General features: G+C 41.2%; 2 protein-coding genes across 2 annotated transcripts in view; both read right to left on the bottom strand.

The window, feature by feature from the left end:
• LOC131570529 (cytochrome P450 2G1-like) overlaps positions 1–15,979 on the bottom strand; it is a 40,359-nt gene extending 24,380 nt beyond the window's left edge. Inside the window, exons 1-4 of the mRNA XM_058822896.1 lie at positions 15,799–15,979; positions 10,286–10,448; positions 6,099–6,248; positions 4,902–5,062 (exon numbers count right to left, since the gene is read on the bottom strand). Coding sequence (XP_058678879.1) covers positions 4,902–5,062; positions 6,099–6,248; positions 10,286–10,448; positions 15,799–15,972 — 648 coding nt within the window. The 5' untranslated portion in view covers positions 15,973–15,979. The remainder of the gene's footprint in view (positions 1–4,901; positions 5,063–6,098; positions 6,249–10,285; positions 10,449–15,798) is intronic.
• LOC131570466 (zinc finger protein 850-like) overlaps positions 1–16,760 on the bottom strand; it is a 748,589-nt gene that overhangs the window by 151,589 nt on the left and 580,240 nt on the right. The gene's annotated exons all lie outside the window — the stretch shown is intronic.

Genomic DNA, 16,760 nt, shown 5'->3' with positions numbered 1-16,760 from the left:
ATGCTCCAAAAATCACCAAAAAATCACCAAAAATCCTCAGAAAATCACTAAAAATGGCCCAAAAATGCTCCAAAAATCACCAAAAATCCTCAAAATTTCACCCAAAAATCACCAAAAATTGCTCAAAAAATCACCAAAAAATCACCAAAAATCATCAAAAATCACCCAAAAAATCCTTTAAAAACGGCCAAAAAATGCTCCAAAAATCACCAAAAAATCGCCAAAAATCCACAAAAAAATCATCAAAAAATCGCCCAAAAATGCTCCAAAAATCACCAAAAAAATCACAAAAAATCCTCAGAAAAATCACTAAAAATGGCCAAAAAATGCTCCAAAAATCACCAAAAAAATCACAAAAAATCCTCAAAAATTCACCCAAAAATCACCAAAAAATGCTCCAAAAATCATCAAAAATCACCAAAAATCCTCAAAAAATCACCAAAAATCCTTTAAAAACGGCCAAAAAATGCTCCAAAAATCACAAAAAAATCGCCAAAAATCCACAAAAAAATCGCCAAAAAATCACCAAAAAATGCTCCAAAAATCACAAAAAAATCACCAAAAATCCTCAGAAAAATCACTAAAAATGGCCAAAAAATGCTCCAAAAATCACCAAAAAAATCACAAAAAATCCTCAAAAATTCACCCAAAAATCACCAAAAAATGCTCCAAAAATCATCAAAAATCACCAAAAATCCTCAAAAAATCACCAAAAATCCTTTAAAAATGGCAAAAAAATGCTCCAAAAATCACTAAAAAATCACCAAAATCCACAAAAAAATCATCAAAAAATCGCCCAAAAATGCTCCAAAAATCACCAAAAAATCACCAAAAATCCTCAGAAAATCACTAAAAATGGCCCAAAAATGCTCCAAAAATCACCAAAAATCCTCAAAATTTCACCCAAAAATCACCAAAAATTGCTCAAAAAATCACCAAAAAATCACCAAAAATCATCAAAAAATCACCCAAAAAATCCTTTAAAAACGGCCAAAAAATGCTCCAAAAATCACCAAAAAATCGCCAAAAATCCACAAAAAATCGCCAAAAAATCACCAAAAATGCTCCAAAAATCACCAAAAAAATCACCAAAAATCCTCAGAAAAATCACTAAAAATGGCCAAAAAATGCTCCAAAAATCACCAAAAAAATCACAAAAAATCCTCAAAAATTCACCCAAAAATCACCAAAAAATGCTCCAAAAATCATCAAAAATCACCAAAAATCCTCAAAAAATCACCAAAAATCTTTTAAAAACGGCCAAAAAATGCTCCAAAAATCACAAAAAAATCGCCAAAAATCCACAAAAAAATCGCCAAAAAATCACCAAAAAATGCTCCAAAAATCACAAAAAAATCACCAAAAATCCTCAGAAAAATCACTAAAAATGGCCAAAAAATGCTCCAAAAATCACCAAAAAAATCACAAAAAATCCTCAAAAATTCACCCAAAAATCACCAAAAAATGCTCCAAAAATCATCAAAAATCACCAAAAATCCTCAAAAAATCACCAAAAATCCTTTAAAAATGGCAAAAAAATGCTCCAAAAATCACTAAAAAATCACCAAAATCCACAAAAAAATCATCAAAAAATCGCCCAAAAATGCTCCAAAAATCACCAAAAAATCACCAAAAATCCTCAGAAAATCACTAAAAATGGCCCAAAAATGCTCCAAAAATCACCAAAAATCCTCAAAATTTCACCCAAAAATCACCAAAAATTGCTCAAAAAATCACCAAAAAATCACCAAAAATCATCAAAAAATCACCCAAAAAATCCTTTAAAAACGGCCAAAAAATGCTCCAAAAATCACCAAAAAATCGCCAAAAATCCACAAAAAATCGCCAAAAAATCACCAAAAATGCTCCAAAAATCACCAAAAAAATCACCAAAAATCCTCAGAAAAATCACTAAAAATGGCCAAAAAATGCTCCAAAAATCACCAAAAAAATCACAAAAAATCCTCAAAAATTCACCCAAAAATCACCAAAAAATGCTCCAAAAATCATCAAAAATCACCAAAAATCCTCAAAAAATCACCAAAAATCTTTTAAAAACGGCCAAAAAATGCTCCAAAAATCACAAAAAAATCGCCAAAAATCCACAAAAAAATCGCCAAAAAATCACCAAAAAATGCTCCAAAAATCACAAAAAAATCACCAAAAATCCTCAGAAAAATCACTAAAAATGGCCAAAAAATGCTCCAAAAATCACCAAAAAAATCACCAAAAATCCTCAAAAATTCACCCAAAAATCACCAAAAAATGCTCCAAAAATCATCAAAAATCACCAAAAATCCTCAAAAAATCACCAAAAATCCTTTAAAAACGGCCAAAAAATGCTCCAAAAATCACAAAAAAATCGCCAAAAATCCACAAAAAAAACACCAAAAAATCGCCAAAAATTCCCCAAATCCCAAAAACCCCCAAATTCCCCCCCCAAAAACCCCAAATCTCCCCCAAAAACCCCAAATTCACCATTTTGAGGTGATTTTGGGGTATTTTTGGGCTGATTTTGGGTGATTTTGGGTGATTTTTGGGGTGATTTTGGGAGATTTTTGGGGTGGTTTTAGGGTATTTTTGGGGTGGTTTGGGGATTTTTGGAGGTCGTTTTTTGAGATCATTTTGGGGTGGTTTTGGGGTCCTTTTCTCGGATGATTTTGGTGTTTTTGGGATTATTTTGGGATATTTTTGGGATGGTTTTTGGGATTATTTTGGGATATTTTTGGGATTATTTTGGGATTATTTTGGGGATTATTTTGAGGCAGTTTTGGGGTGATTTTGGGATTATTTTGGGCCAGTTGTGGGATCAGTTTTTGGGATTATTTTGGGGTTATTTTGGGATCATTTTTTGGGATCATTTTTTGAGCAGTTTTGGGCTGGTTTTGGAATAATTTTTTGGGCTCATTTTGGGATATTTTGGGGATTATTTTGAGGCGGTTTTGGGGTGGTTTTGGGATTATTTTGGGCCGGTTGTGGGATCATTTTGGGATCATTTTGGGATCACTTTGGGGTGGTTTTGGGATCATTTTTTGGGGCATTTTTGGGATCACTTTGGGATCATTTTGGGATCATTTTTTGGGGCATTTTGGGGATTATTTTGGGATCACTTTGGGATCATTTTGGGATCATTTTTTGGGGCATTTTTGGGATCATTTTGGGATCACTTTGGGATCATTTTGGGGTGGTTTGGGAACACTTTGGGGTGATTTTGGGATCATTTTGGGATCATTTTTTGGGGCATTTTTGGGATCACTTTGGGATCACTTTGGGATCACTTTGGGATCATTTTGGGATCATTTTGGGATCAATTTTTGGGATCACTTTGGGATCATTTTGGGATCACTTTGGGGTGGTTTTGGGATCATTTTGGGATCATTTTTTGGGGCATTTTTGGATCATTTTGGGATCACTTTGGGATCACTTTGGGATCATTTTTTGGGATCATTTTTTGGGATCACTTTGGGGTGGTTTTGGGATCACTTTGGGATCACTTTGGGATCATTTTGGGATCATTTTGGGATCACTTTGGGATCACTTTGGGATCATTATGGGGTGGTTTTGGGATCATTTTGGGATCATTTTTTGGGACATTTTTGGATCACTTTGGGATCACTTTGGGATCATTTCGGGATCATTTTTGGGGGCATTTTTGGGATCACTTTGGGATCACGTTGGGACCATTTTGGGATCACTTTGGGATCATTTTGGGATCATTTTGGGACCACTTTGGGGTGGTTTTGGGATCACTTTGGGATCACTTTGGGATCATTTTTGGATCACTTTGGGATCATTTTTTGGGATCATTTTGGGATCACTTTGGGATCATTTTGGGATCACTTTGGGGTGGTTTTGGGATCATTTTGGGATCATTTTTTGGGGCATTTTTGGGATCACTTTGGGATCACTTTGGGGTGGTTTTGGGATCATTTTGGGATCACTTTGGATCACTTTGGGATCATTTTTTGGGATCATTTTGGGATCATTTTTTGGGATCATTTTGGGATCACTTTGGGGTGGTTTTGGGATCACTTTGGGATCACTTTGGATCACTTTGGGATCATTTTTTGGGGCATTTTAGGGATTATTTTGGGATCATTTTGGGATCACTTTGGGAACATTTTTTGGGATCACTTTGGGGTGGTTTTGGGATCATTTTGGGATCATTTTTTGGGACATTTTTGGATCATTTTGGGATCATTTTTGGGGGCATTTTTGGGATCACTTTGGGATCACGTTGGGACCATTTTGGGATCACTTTGGGATCATTTTGGGATCATTTTTTGGGGCATTTTTAGGATTATTTTGGGATCATTTTGGGATCACTTTGGTATCATTTTTTGGGATCATTTTGGGATCACTTTGGGGTGGTTTTGGGATCATTTTGGGATCATTTTGGGATCATTTTTTGGGACATTTTGGGATCATTTTGGGATCACTTTGGGATCATTTTGGGATCATTTTTTGGGGCATTTTGGGGATTATTTTGGGATAATTTTGGGATCATTTTGGGATCACTTTGGGATCACTTTGGGATCACTTTGGAATCATTTGGGGGTGGTTTTGGGATCATTTTGGGATCAATTTTTGGGATCACTTTGGGGTGGTTTTGCGATCTCTTTGGGATCATTTTGGGACCACTTTGGGATCACTTTGGGGTGGTTTTGGGATCATTTTGGGATCACTTTGGGATCATTTTGGGACCACTTTGGGATCATTTTTTGGGATCACTTTGGGGTGGTTTTGGGATCATTTTTTGGGGCATTTTTGGGATCATTTTGGGATCACTTTGGGCAGGTTTTGGGATCACTTTGGGATCACTTTGGGACCACTTTGGGATCACTTTGGGATCACTTTGGGATCACTTTGGGACCATTTCGGGACCATTTCCCCGGCCCCACCTGTGCCCAGGGCGTGCTCATCTCCCTGAAGACGTCGTTCATCATCCGCAGCAGCTGCAGGAACTCGGCGTCGTCGTAGCGGAAGCGGCGCCCGAAGACGATGGAGCAGATGATGTTGGACACGGCGCAGCTCAGCAGGAACGTGGGGTCGAACGGCTCTCCTGGGAATTTGGGGCAAAATCTGAGCCTTTTGGGGTTCTTCACAAAAAAATGAAGTTTTGGGATGATTTTGGAGGGGTTTTGGGGCCATTTTGCCCTAAAAATGCTCAAAAAATACCCCAAACCCAGCCCAAATCCGCGCCAAAACTGCTCCAAAAATCCCCCAAAGTCTTCACAACAATCATCCCAAAACCACTCCAAAAATATCCCAAAATGAGCCCCAAACCATCCCAAAATGAGGCCAAAAATTATCCCAAATCCACCCTAAATTGACCCCAAAACTGCTCCAAAAATCCCCCAAAATTATCCCAAAAATGATCCCAAAACCAGCACAAAAAAATCCCCAAAATATCCCAAATCCACCCCAAAACTGCTCCAAAAATCCCCCAAAATTCATCCCCCAAACCCCAAATCACCCCAAAATTGTGAATTTGGGGGTTTTGGGGTGAATTTGGGGTTTTAGGGGTGGATTTGGGGTTTTTGGGGGGGTTTGGGAGCAGATGATGTTGGACACGGCGCAGCTCAGCAGGAACGTGGGGTCAAAGGGTTCTCCTGAAAATTTAGGGGAAATTCCAGAGATTTTGGGTTTTTTTGGGAATTTTCCCCAAATAAATGAAATTTCAGGATCATTTGGGAGGGGTTTTTGGGGTGGATTTGGGGTTTTTGGGATGAATTTGGGGATTTTGGGGTGAATTTGGGGTTTTGGGGTGGATTTGGGGGTTTTTGGGGTGAATTTGGGGTTTTTGGGGGGGTTTGGGAGCAGATGATGTTGGACACGGCGCAGCTCAGCAGGAACGTGGGGTCGAACGGCTCTCCTGAAAATTTAGGGGAAATTCCAGAGATTTTGGGGTTTTTGGGAATTTCCGGGGTAATTTTGGGATATTTGGAGAAGTTTTGCCTCATTTCAAGGCGTTTTTTGGGGACGATTTTGGGACAATTTTCCCTCATTTCTCCTCATCCCTTTGTGATTTTTTTGGGATGATTTCTTGGATTTTTGGGGCTCCTAAAAAAGCCCCAAAATGCCCCAAATTTGGGTACCTTTGGTGTCCTGGCAGGCCCTGAGCAGCTCCTGGGCCTCCTCCTGGATGCGGCTCTCGATGCTCCCGCGCCCCATCCCGAAGTCGCGCAGCACCGTCAGCGAGAAGCGACGGAGCTGCCGCCAGCGCTCGCCGTCAGCAAAAACCACGCCTGGATTTGGGGGGAAATCCCAGAAAAATGGGGAAAAAATGGAGAAAAATCCGTTGGGAAATGGGGAAAATTCACTGGAAAAAATTGGGGTTTAAGTGGGGAAAAAACGGGAGAAAAATCCATTGGGAAATGGGGAAAATCCATTGGGAAATGGGGGAAAAAATGGGAGAAAAATCCATTGGGAAATGGGGAAAATCCATTGGGGAATGGGGGAAAAAATGGGGCTTAAATGGATGGAAAATGGGAAAAAATGGGAGAAAATCCATTGGGAAATGAGGAAAATCCATTGAGAATTGGGGGAAAAATGGAGGAAAATCTGCTGGGAAATGGGGAAAAATTGGTGGGAAATGGGAAAAAATGGGCAAAAATCCATTGGGAAATGGGGAAAATCCATTGGGAATTGGGGGAAAAATGGGGGAAAATCCATTGGGAAATGGGGAAAAAATGGGGTTTAAATGGATGGAAAATGGGAAAAAATGGGAAAAATCCATTGGGAAATGGGGAAAATCCATTGGGAATTGGGGGAAAAATGGGGGAAAATCTGCTGGGAAATGGGGAAAAATTGGTGGGAAATGGGAAAAAATGGGCAAAAATCCATTGGGAAATGGGGAAAATCCATTGGGAAATGGGAAAAAAATGGAGGAAAATCCATTGGGAAATGGGGAAAATTCATTGGGAAATGGGAAAAATCCATTGGAGAGAAAATCAGGATTAAAATCAATGGGAAATGGGAAAAAATGGGAAAAAAATCCCTTTGGGAAATGGGAAAAATTAATGGAAAAAATGGGGTTTAAATGGATGGAAAATGGGAAAAAATGGGAAAAAATCCCTTTGGGAAATGGGGAAAATTAATGGGAAAAAAAATGGGGGAAATAAATAAAATAAAATCAACTTTGTGGTGGTTTTTAATGGCAATTTTTGGGATTATTTTGGTATTTTTTAGGCTGATTTTGGGGAGATTTTGAGGTGATTTTGGGGTGATTTTTGGGTTGTTTTGGGGTGGATTTTCAGGGCAATTTTTTGGCATAATTTTGTGGTGGTTTGGGGTGATTTGGGGCTATTTTGGGGTGGTTTTTCAGGACAAATTTTTGGGATTATTTTGGGTTGGTTTGGGGTGATTTTAGGGAGATTTGGGTTATTTTGGGCTGGTTTTGGAGTGGTTTTCAGGGCAATTTTTTGGGATAATTTTGGGCTGGTTTGGGGTGATTATAGGGAGATTTGGGGCATTTTGGGGCTATTTTGGAGTGGTTTTCAGTGCAATTTTTTGGGATTATTTTGTGGTGGTTTTGGGGTATTTTGGGGCATTTTGGGGCTGGTTTTGGAGTGGTTTTCAGGGCAATTTTTTGGGCTAATTTTGGGCTGGTTTGGGGTGATTTGGGGCTATTTTGGGGTGGTTCTTCAGGACAAATTTTTGGGATTATTTTGTGGTGGTTTTGGGGTGGTTTTGGGTGTTTTGGGGTGGTTTGGGGCTGGTTTTGGAGTGGTTTTCAGGGCAAATTTTTGGGATTATTTTGGGCTGGTTTGGGGTGATTTTAGGGATATTTGTGGCATTTTGTGCTGGTTTCTCAGGACCATTTTCCAGGCTAATTTTGGGATGATTTCAGGGTCATTTTGGGACCATTTTGGGTTGATTTGGGGGTGGATTTTCAGGGCAATTTTTTGGGATAATTTTGGGTTAGTTTGGGGTGATTTTAGGGAGATTTGGGGCATTTTGGGCTGGTTTTGGAGTGGTTTTCAGAGCAATTTTTTGGGCTAATTTTGGGCAGGTTTGGGGTGATTTGGGGCTATTTTGGGGTGGTTCTTCAGGACAATTTTTTGGGATTATTTTGTGGTGGTTTTGGGGTGGTTTGGGGTATTTTGGGGATGGTTTTGGGTGGTTTTTCAGGACCATTTTTCAGGGTGATTTTGGGCTATTTTGGGGTGGTTTTGGGATGGTTTTGGAGTGGTTTTCAGTGCAATTTTTTGGGATTATTTTGTGGTGGTTTTGGGGTATTTTGGGGCTGGTTTTGGAGTGGTTTTCAGGGCAATTTTTTGGGCTAATTTTGGGCTGGTTTGGGGTGATTTGGGGCTATTTTGGGGTGGTTCTTCAGGACAAATTTTTGGGATTATTTTGTGGTGGTTTTGGGGTGGTTTTGGGTGTTTTGGGGTGGTTTGGGGCTGGTTTTGGAGTGGTTTTCAGGGCAATTTTTTGGGCTAATTTTGGGCTGGTTTGGGGTGATTTTAGGGATATTTGTGGCATTTTGGGCTGGTTTTTCAGGACCATTTTCCAGGCTAATTTTGGGATGATTTCAGGGTCATTTTGGGACCATTTTGGGTTGATTTGGGGGTGGATTTTCAGGGCAATTTTTTGGGCTAATTTTGGGCTGGTTTGGGGTGATTTGGGGCTATTTTGGGCTGGTTCTTCAGGACAATTTTTTGGGATTATTTTGTGGTGGTTTTGGGGTGGTTTGGGGTATTTTGGGGCTGGTTTTGGGTGGTTTTTCAGGACCATTTTTCAGGGTGATTTTGGGCTATTTTGGGGTGGTTTTGGGATGGTTTTGGAGTGGTTTTCAGGGCAATTTTTTGGGATTATTTTGTGGTGGTTTTGGGGTATTTTGGGGCTGGTTTTGGAGTGGTTTTCAGGGCAATTTTTTGGGCTAATTTTGGGCTGGTTTGGGGTGATTTTAGGGAGATTTGGGGCATTTTGGGCTGGTTTTTCAGGACCATTTTCCAGGCTAATTTTGGGATGATTTCAGGGTCATTTTGGGACCATTTTGGGTTGATTTGGGGGTGGATTTTCAGGGCAATTTTTTGGGATAATTTTGGGTTAGTTTGGGGTGATTTTAGGGAGATTTGGGGCATTTTGGGCTGGTTTTGGAGTGGTTTTCAGTGCAATTTTTTGGGATTATTTTGTGGTGGTTTTGGGGTATTTTGGGGTATTTTGGGGCTGGTTTTGGAGTGGTTTTCAGGGCAATTTTTTGGGCTAATTTTGGGCTGGTTTGGGGTGATTTGGGGCTATTTTGGGGTGGTTCTTCAGGACAAATTTTTGGGATTATTTTGTGGTGGTTTTGGGGTGGTTTTGGGTGTTTTGGGGTGGTTTGGGGCTGGTTTTGGAGTGGTTTTCAGGGCAAATTTTTGGGATTATTTTGGGCTGGTTTGGGGTGATTTTAGGGATATTTGTGGCATTTTGTGCTGGTTTCTCAGGACCATTTTCCAGGCTAATTTTGGGATGATTTCAGGGTCATTTTGGGACCATTTTGGGTTGATTTGGGGGTGGATTTTCAGGGCAATTTTTTGGGATAATTTTGGGTTAGTTTGGGGTGATTTTAGGGAGATTTGGGGCATTTTGGGCTGGTTTTGGAGTGGTTTTCAGAGCAATTTTTTGGGCTAATTTTGGGCAGGTTTGGGGTGATTTGGGGCTATTTTGGGGTGGTTCTTCAGGACAATTTTTTGGGATTATTTTGTGGTGGTTTTGGGGTGGTTTGGGGTATTTTGGGGCTGGTTTTGGGTGGTTTTTCAGGACCATTTTTCAGGGTGATTTTGGGCTATTTTGGGGTGGTTTTGGGATGGTTTTGGAGTGGTTTTCAGTGCAATTTTTTGGGATTATTTTGTGGTGGTTTTGGGGTATTTTGGGGCTGGTTTTGGAGTGGTTTTCAGGGCAATTTTTTGGGCTAATTTTGGGCTGGTTTGGGGTGATTTGGGGCTATTTTGGGGTGGTTCTTCAGGACAAATTTTTGGGATTATTTTGTGGTGGTTTTGGGGTGGTTTTGGGTGTTTTGGGGTGGTTTTGGGCTGGTTTTGGAGGGGTTTTCAGGGCAATTTTTTGGGATAATTTTGGGCTGGTTTGGGGTGATTTTAGGGATATTTGTGGCATTTTGTGCTGGTTTCTCAGGACCATTTTCCAGGCTAATTTTGGGATGATTTCAGGGTCATTTTGGGTTGATTTGGGGGTGGTTTTTCAGCGCAATTTTCCGGGATAATTTGTGGTGGTTTCAGGGTTACTTCGAGGATGGTTTCAGGATAATTTTGGGTGGATTTGGGGTTTTTTCTGCCCTCACCGTATCCCCTGAAGGTGCTCTCGATGGTGGGCAGGCGGCCCCGGCCCGCGAACACCTCGGGGCTGCCCACGAGCGCCTCGCGCACGGCCTCGGTCCCGCACAGCACCAGCACCGGCCGCGAGCCCAGCCACACCGTGAACACCGGCCCGTAGCGCTCGCTCAGCTGCCGGGGGGAAAATAAAAAAAATCCCATCGAAATCCCCAAAAAATCCCATGAAAATCAAAAAAACCCCCGTCAAAATCGGACAAAGTTCACCCAAATCCCATCAAAATCCACCCAAATCCCATCAAAATTGATCCAAATGCCATTAAAATCCCAAAAAATCCCATCGAAATCCCAAAAAATCCCATCAAAATCCCAAAAAATCCCATCCAAATTGACCCAAATCCCATCAAAATTGACCCAAATCCCATCGAAATCCCAAAAAATCCCGTGAAAATCAAAAAAAACCCCCGTCAAAATTGGACAAAATTCAAAAAAATCCCATCAAAACCAACCCAAATCCCATCAAAATCCTGAAAAATCCCATCAAAATCCCCAAAACAATCCCATGAAAATAAAAAAAAACCCCGTCAAAATTGGACAAAGTTCACCCAAATCCCATCAAAATTGACCCAAATCCCATCGAAATCCCAAAAAATCCCATCAAAATTGACCCAAATCCCATCAAAATCGACCCAAGCCCAGCCCAGCCACACCGTGAACACCGGCCCGTAGCGCTCGCTCAGCTGCCGGGGGGAAAAACAAAAAAAATCCCATTGAAATCCCAAAAAATCCCATTGAAATCCCAAAAAATCCCATTGAAATCCCAAAAAATCCCATTGAAATCCCAAAAAAATCCCATGAAAATAAAAAAAAACCCCGTCAAAATCGGACAAAGTTCACCCAAATCCCATCAAAATTCACCCAAATCCCATCAAAATCCCAAAAAATCCCATCAAAATTCACCCAAATCCCATTAAAACCCCCAAAAATCCCATTAAAATTCACCCAAATGCCATCGAAATCCCAAAAATCCCATCAAAATGCACCCAAATCCCATCGAAATCCCCAAAAAATCCCATGAAAATAAAAAAAAAAACCCCATCAAAATCGGACAAAGTTCACCCAAATCCCATCAAAATTCACCCAAATCCCATCAAAATCCCAAAAAATCCCATCAAAATTCACCCAAATCCCATCAAAATTCACCCAAATTCATCAAAATTCATCCAAATCCCATTAAAATTCACCCAAATCCCATTAAAATCCCTAAAAATCCCGTGAAAATAAAAAAAAAAACCCGTCAAAATCGGACAAAGTTCACCCAAATCCCATCAAAATCCCAAAAAATCCCATCAAAATTCACCCAAATCCCATCAAAATTCACCCAAACCCCATCCGAATTCACCCAAATCCCATTGAAATCCCAAAAAATCCCGACAAAATTCACCCAAATCCCATCAAAATCCCAAAAATCCCATCAAAATTGACCCAAATCCCATCGAAATCCCAAAAAATCCCGTGAAAATCCAAAAAAAACCCCATCAAAATCGGACAAAGTTCACCCAAATCCCATCAAAATCCCAAAAAATCCCATCAAAATTCACTCAAATCCCATCAAAATCCCATCAAAATTGGCCCAAATCCGATCAAAATTCACCCAAATCCCATCAAAATTCACCCAAACCACATCCGAATTCACCCAAATCCCATTGAAATCCCAAAAAATCCCAACAAAATTCACCCAAATCCCATCAAAATCCCAAAAATCCCATCAAAATTGACGCAAATCCCATCAAAATTCACCCAAATCCCATCAAAATCCCTAAAAATCCCATCAAAATCCCCAAAACAATCCCGTGAAAATAAAAAAAAATCCCGTCAAAATCAGACAAAGTTCACCCAAATCCCATCAAAATTCACCCAAATCCCATCAAAATCCCCCAAAAAAATCCCATCAAAATCCAAAAAAATCCCATCAAAATTGACCCAAATCCCATGAAAATTCATCCAAATCCCATCAAAATTCACCCAAATCCCATCAAAATTCATCCAAATCCCATCAAAATTCACCCAAATTCATTGAAATCCCAAAAAAATCCCGTCAAAATCCCCAAAAAATCCCGTCAAAATCCAAAAAAACCCCGTCAAAATCGGACAAAGTTCACCCAAATCCCATCAAAATCCCAAAAAATCCCATCAAAATTCATCAAATCCCATTAAAATCCCTAAAAATCCCATCAAAATTCACCCAAATCCCATTAAAATCCCAAAAAATCCCGTGAAAATCCCAAAAAATCCCATCAAAATTTGACAAAGTTCACCCAAATCCCATCAAAATCCCAAAAAATCCAATCAAAGTTCACCCAAATCCCATTGAAATCCCAAAAAATCCCATCAAAATTCACCCCAAAAATCCCATCAAAATTCACCCAAATCCCATTAAAATCCCATCAAAATTGACCCAAATCCAATCAAAATTCACCCAAATCCCATTGAAATCCCAAAAAATCCCAACAAAATTCACCCAAATCCCATTAAAATCCCTAAAAATCCCATCAAAATTGACCCAAATCCCATCAAAATTGACCCAAATCCCATCAAAATCCCAAAAAATCCCATCAAAATTCACCCAAATCCCATCAAAATTCACCCAAATCCCATCAAAATTGACCCAAATCCCATCAAAATTCATCCAAATCCCATCAAAATTCACCCAAATTCATCGAAATCCCAAAAAAATCCCATCAAAATCCAAAAAAACCCTGTCAAAATCGGACAAAGTTCACCCAAATCCCATCAAAATCCCAAAAAATCCCATCAAAATTCACCCAAATCCCCTCAAAATTCATCCAAATCCCATTAAAATACCAAAAACTCCCATCAAAATCCCATAAAAAAACCCCATTAAAATCCCATTAAAATTAAAAAAAAACCTTCAAAATTGGAGCAAATTCAGCAAAATCCAAAAAAATCCCATCAAAATGGCAAAAAAATCCAAAAAATCCCACAAAAATCCTGTGAAAATTGGACAAAATTCACCCAAATCTCATTAAAAAAATCCAAAAAATCCCACAAAAATCCAATGAAAATTGGACAAAATTCACCCAAATCTCATTAAAAAAACCCCAAAAAATCCCACAAAAATCCCATGAAAATTGGACAAAATTCACCCAAATCCCATTAAAAAAAAAATCAAAATCCCCCAAAATCCCTAAAAAATCCCATGAAAATCCAAAAAATCCCAGCAAAATCCCATTAAAAAACCCCATTAAAATCCGATTAAAATTAAAAAAAAACCTTCAAAATTGGAGGAAATTCAGCAAAATCCAAAAAAATCCCATCAAAATGCCAAAAAAATCCAAAAATGCCCTAAAACCGCCTAAAAAACGCCAAAAAAAAACGGAAAAAATCCAAAAAAATTCCCCAAAACATCTCAAAAAATCCCCAAATATTCCTGAAAATCCCAAAATTCCCAAATTTCACCCCAAAATTCCCGAAATTTTGCACCTTGAGCAGGGACTGGATCGTCTCACGGGGGGTCCAAAATGGCCCCTAAACCCCCTTAAAAAACCCTTTAAAAAAACAGAAAAAGCCCCCAAAAATGGGCAAAAAATTTAAAAAAATCGCAAAAAAATCACAAAAATTCCCAAAAAATTCCTGAAAATCCCCAAATCCCCAAAATTCCCGGATTTCACCCCAAATCCTCACCTTGAGCAGCGATTGCAGCCTGCAGAGGGGTCCAAAACGGCCCCTAAAAACTCTTAAAAAAAACACGGAAAAAGCCCAAAAATTCCCAAAAAATTCTCAAAAATTCAAAAAAAAATTCTCAAAAATTCCCCAAAAAACCCCAAAATTCCCAAATTTCCCAAAATCCCCAAATTTCGCCCCAAATCCGCACCTTGAGCAGCGACTGAACGGTCCAGGTGGGTCCAAAATGGCCCCTGAAAACCCCTAAAAATGCCCCAAAAATGACTAAAAAACCCTAAAAAAACCCCAAAAAATCCCCCAAAAATTCACAAAAAATTTCCAAAAAATCACAAATCCCCAAAATTCCCAAATTTCCCCAAAATCCCCAAATTTCGCCCCAAATCCGCACCTTGAGTAGGGACTGGAAGGTGCAAGGGGGATCCAAAATGGCCCCTGAAAACCCCTAAAAATGCCCTAAAACCGCCTAAAAAACGCCAAAAAACCCGGGAAAAAATCCAAAAAATTCCAAAAAAAATCTCAAAAATTCCCAAAAAAATTCTCAAAAATTCCCAAAAAACCCCCAAAATTCCCAAATTTCCCAAAATCCTCAAATTTCACCTCAAATCCGCACCTTGAGCAGCGACTGGACGGTCCAGGTGGGTCCAAAATGGCCCCTGAAAACCCCTAAAAATGCCCCAAAAATGACTAAAAAACCCTAAAAAAAACCCAAAAAATCCCCCAAAAATTCACAAAAAATTTCCAAAAAATCACAAATCCCCAAAATTCCCAAATTTCCCCAAAATCCCCAAATTTCGCCCCAAATCCGCACCTTGAGTAGGGACTGGAAGGTGCAAGGGGGATCCAAAATGGCCCCTGAAAACCCCTAAAAATGCCCTAAAACCGCCTAAAAAACGCCAAAAAACCCGGGAAAAAATCCAAAAAATTCCAAAAAAAATCTCAAAAATTCCCAAAAAAATTCTCAAAAATTCCCCAAAAAAACCCAAAATTCCCAAATTTCCCAAAATCCCCAAATTTCGCCCCAAATCCGCACCTTGAGCAGTGACTGAACGGTCCAGGTGGGTCCAAAATGGCCCCTGAAAACCCCTAAAAATGCCCCAAAAATGACTAAAAAACCCTAAAAAAACCCCAAAAAATCCCCCAAAAATTCACAAAAAATTTCCAAAAAATCACAAATCCCCAAAATTCCCAAATTTCCCCAAAATCCCCAAATTTCGCCCCAAATCCGCACCTTGAGTAGGGACTGGAAGGTGCAAGGGGGATCCAAAATGGCCCCTGAAAACCCCTAAAAATGCCCTAAAACCGCCTAAAAAACGCCAAAAAACCCGGGAAAAAATCCAAAAAATTAAAAAAAAAATCTCAAAAATTCCCAAAAAAATTCTCAAAAATTCCCAAAAAACCCCCAAAATTCCCAAATTTCCCAAAATCCTCAAATTTCACCTCAAATCCGCACCTTGAGCAGCGACTGGAGGGTCCAGGTGGGTCCAAAATGGCCCCTGAAAACCCCTAAAAAAAACCCTTAAAAAACACGGAAAAGCCCAAAAAATTCCCAAAAAATTCTAAAAAATTCCCCCAAAAATCTAAAAAATTTTCCCAAAAATCCCAAAATTCCCAAATTTCCCAAAATCCCCAAATTTCGCCCCAAATCCGCACCTTGAGCAGCGACTGAACGGTCCAGGTGGGTCCAAAATGGCCCCTGAAACCCCTAAAAATGCTCTAAAAAATCACCAAAAAACGCCAAAAAAACGCCAAAAAAACCCCCGGGAAAATCCCAAATTTCCCGAATTTCCCGAATTTCACCCCAAAATTCGGGAACCCGCACCTTGAGCAGGGAGTGCAGGGTCCGGAAGGGCGAGATCTGCAGGAGGTTCCCGAGCAGCGGCAGCGCGGGCGGACCCGGCGGCAGCCCCGAGGCCACCGCGCGATGTCGCGACAGCAGCGACAGCAGCGACAGCGCCAGCACGGCCAGCACGGCCACCAGCACCGGGGACACCATGGTGGCACTTGGGGACGCTGAGGGGACACCGAGGGACACTGAGGGACACCGAGGGACAGGGGGTAAAGGGCGGGGGTGGCGCTAAAGGGAGGGGAGGGACAGGGAGGGGACACTGGGGACAGTGACACGACAGGGACAGGGAGGGGACACTGGGGACAGTGACACGACAGGGACACCGTGGGGACAGCGAGGGGACAGTGACACCGCAGGGACAGGGAGGGGACACTGGGGACAGTGACACGACAGGGACACCGTGGGGACACTGGGGACAGTGACACGACAGGGACACCGTGGGGACAGTGAGGGGACAGTGACACCGCAGGGACACTGTGGGGACACTGGGGACAGTGACACCGCAGGGACACCATGGGGACAGCGAGGGGACAGTGCCAGGGTGGCACTGACACCATGGGGACACTGGGGACAGTGACACCGCAGGGACAGGGAGGGGACACTGGGGACAGTGACACGACAGGGACAGGGACACCGTGGGGACAGTGAGGGGACAGTGACACCGCAGGGACACCATGGGGACAGCGAGGGGACAGTGACACCGCAGGGACAGGGACACCGTGGGGACACTGGGGACAGTGACACCGCAGGGACAGTGACACCGCAGGGACACCGTGGGGACAGCGAGGGGACGGTGCCAGGGTGGCACTGGGGACAATGGCACCATGGGGACAGCGAGGGGACAGTGACACCGCAGGGACACTGTGGGGACACTGGGGACAGTGACACCGCAGGGACACCATGGGGACAGCGAGGGGACAGGGCTGGGGGTGGCA

Source organism: Ammospiza caudacuta, chromosome 35 (assembly GCF_027887145.1).
Source record: "Ammospiza caudacuta isolate bAmmCau1 chromosome 35, bAmmCau1.pri, whole genome shotgun sequence".
In the NCBI taxonomy this organism is placed as follows: domain Eukaryota; kingdom Metazoa; phylum Chordata; class Aves; order Passeriformes; family Passerellidae; genus Ammospiza; species Ammospiza caudacuta.
The sequence above is the reverse complement of the archived record's forward strand: the minus strand, read 5'-3'. Positions and strand labels throughout refer to the sequence as shown.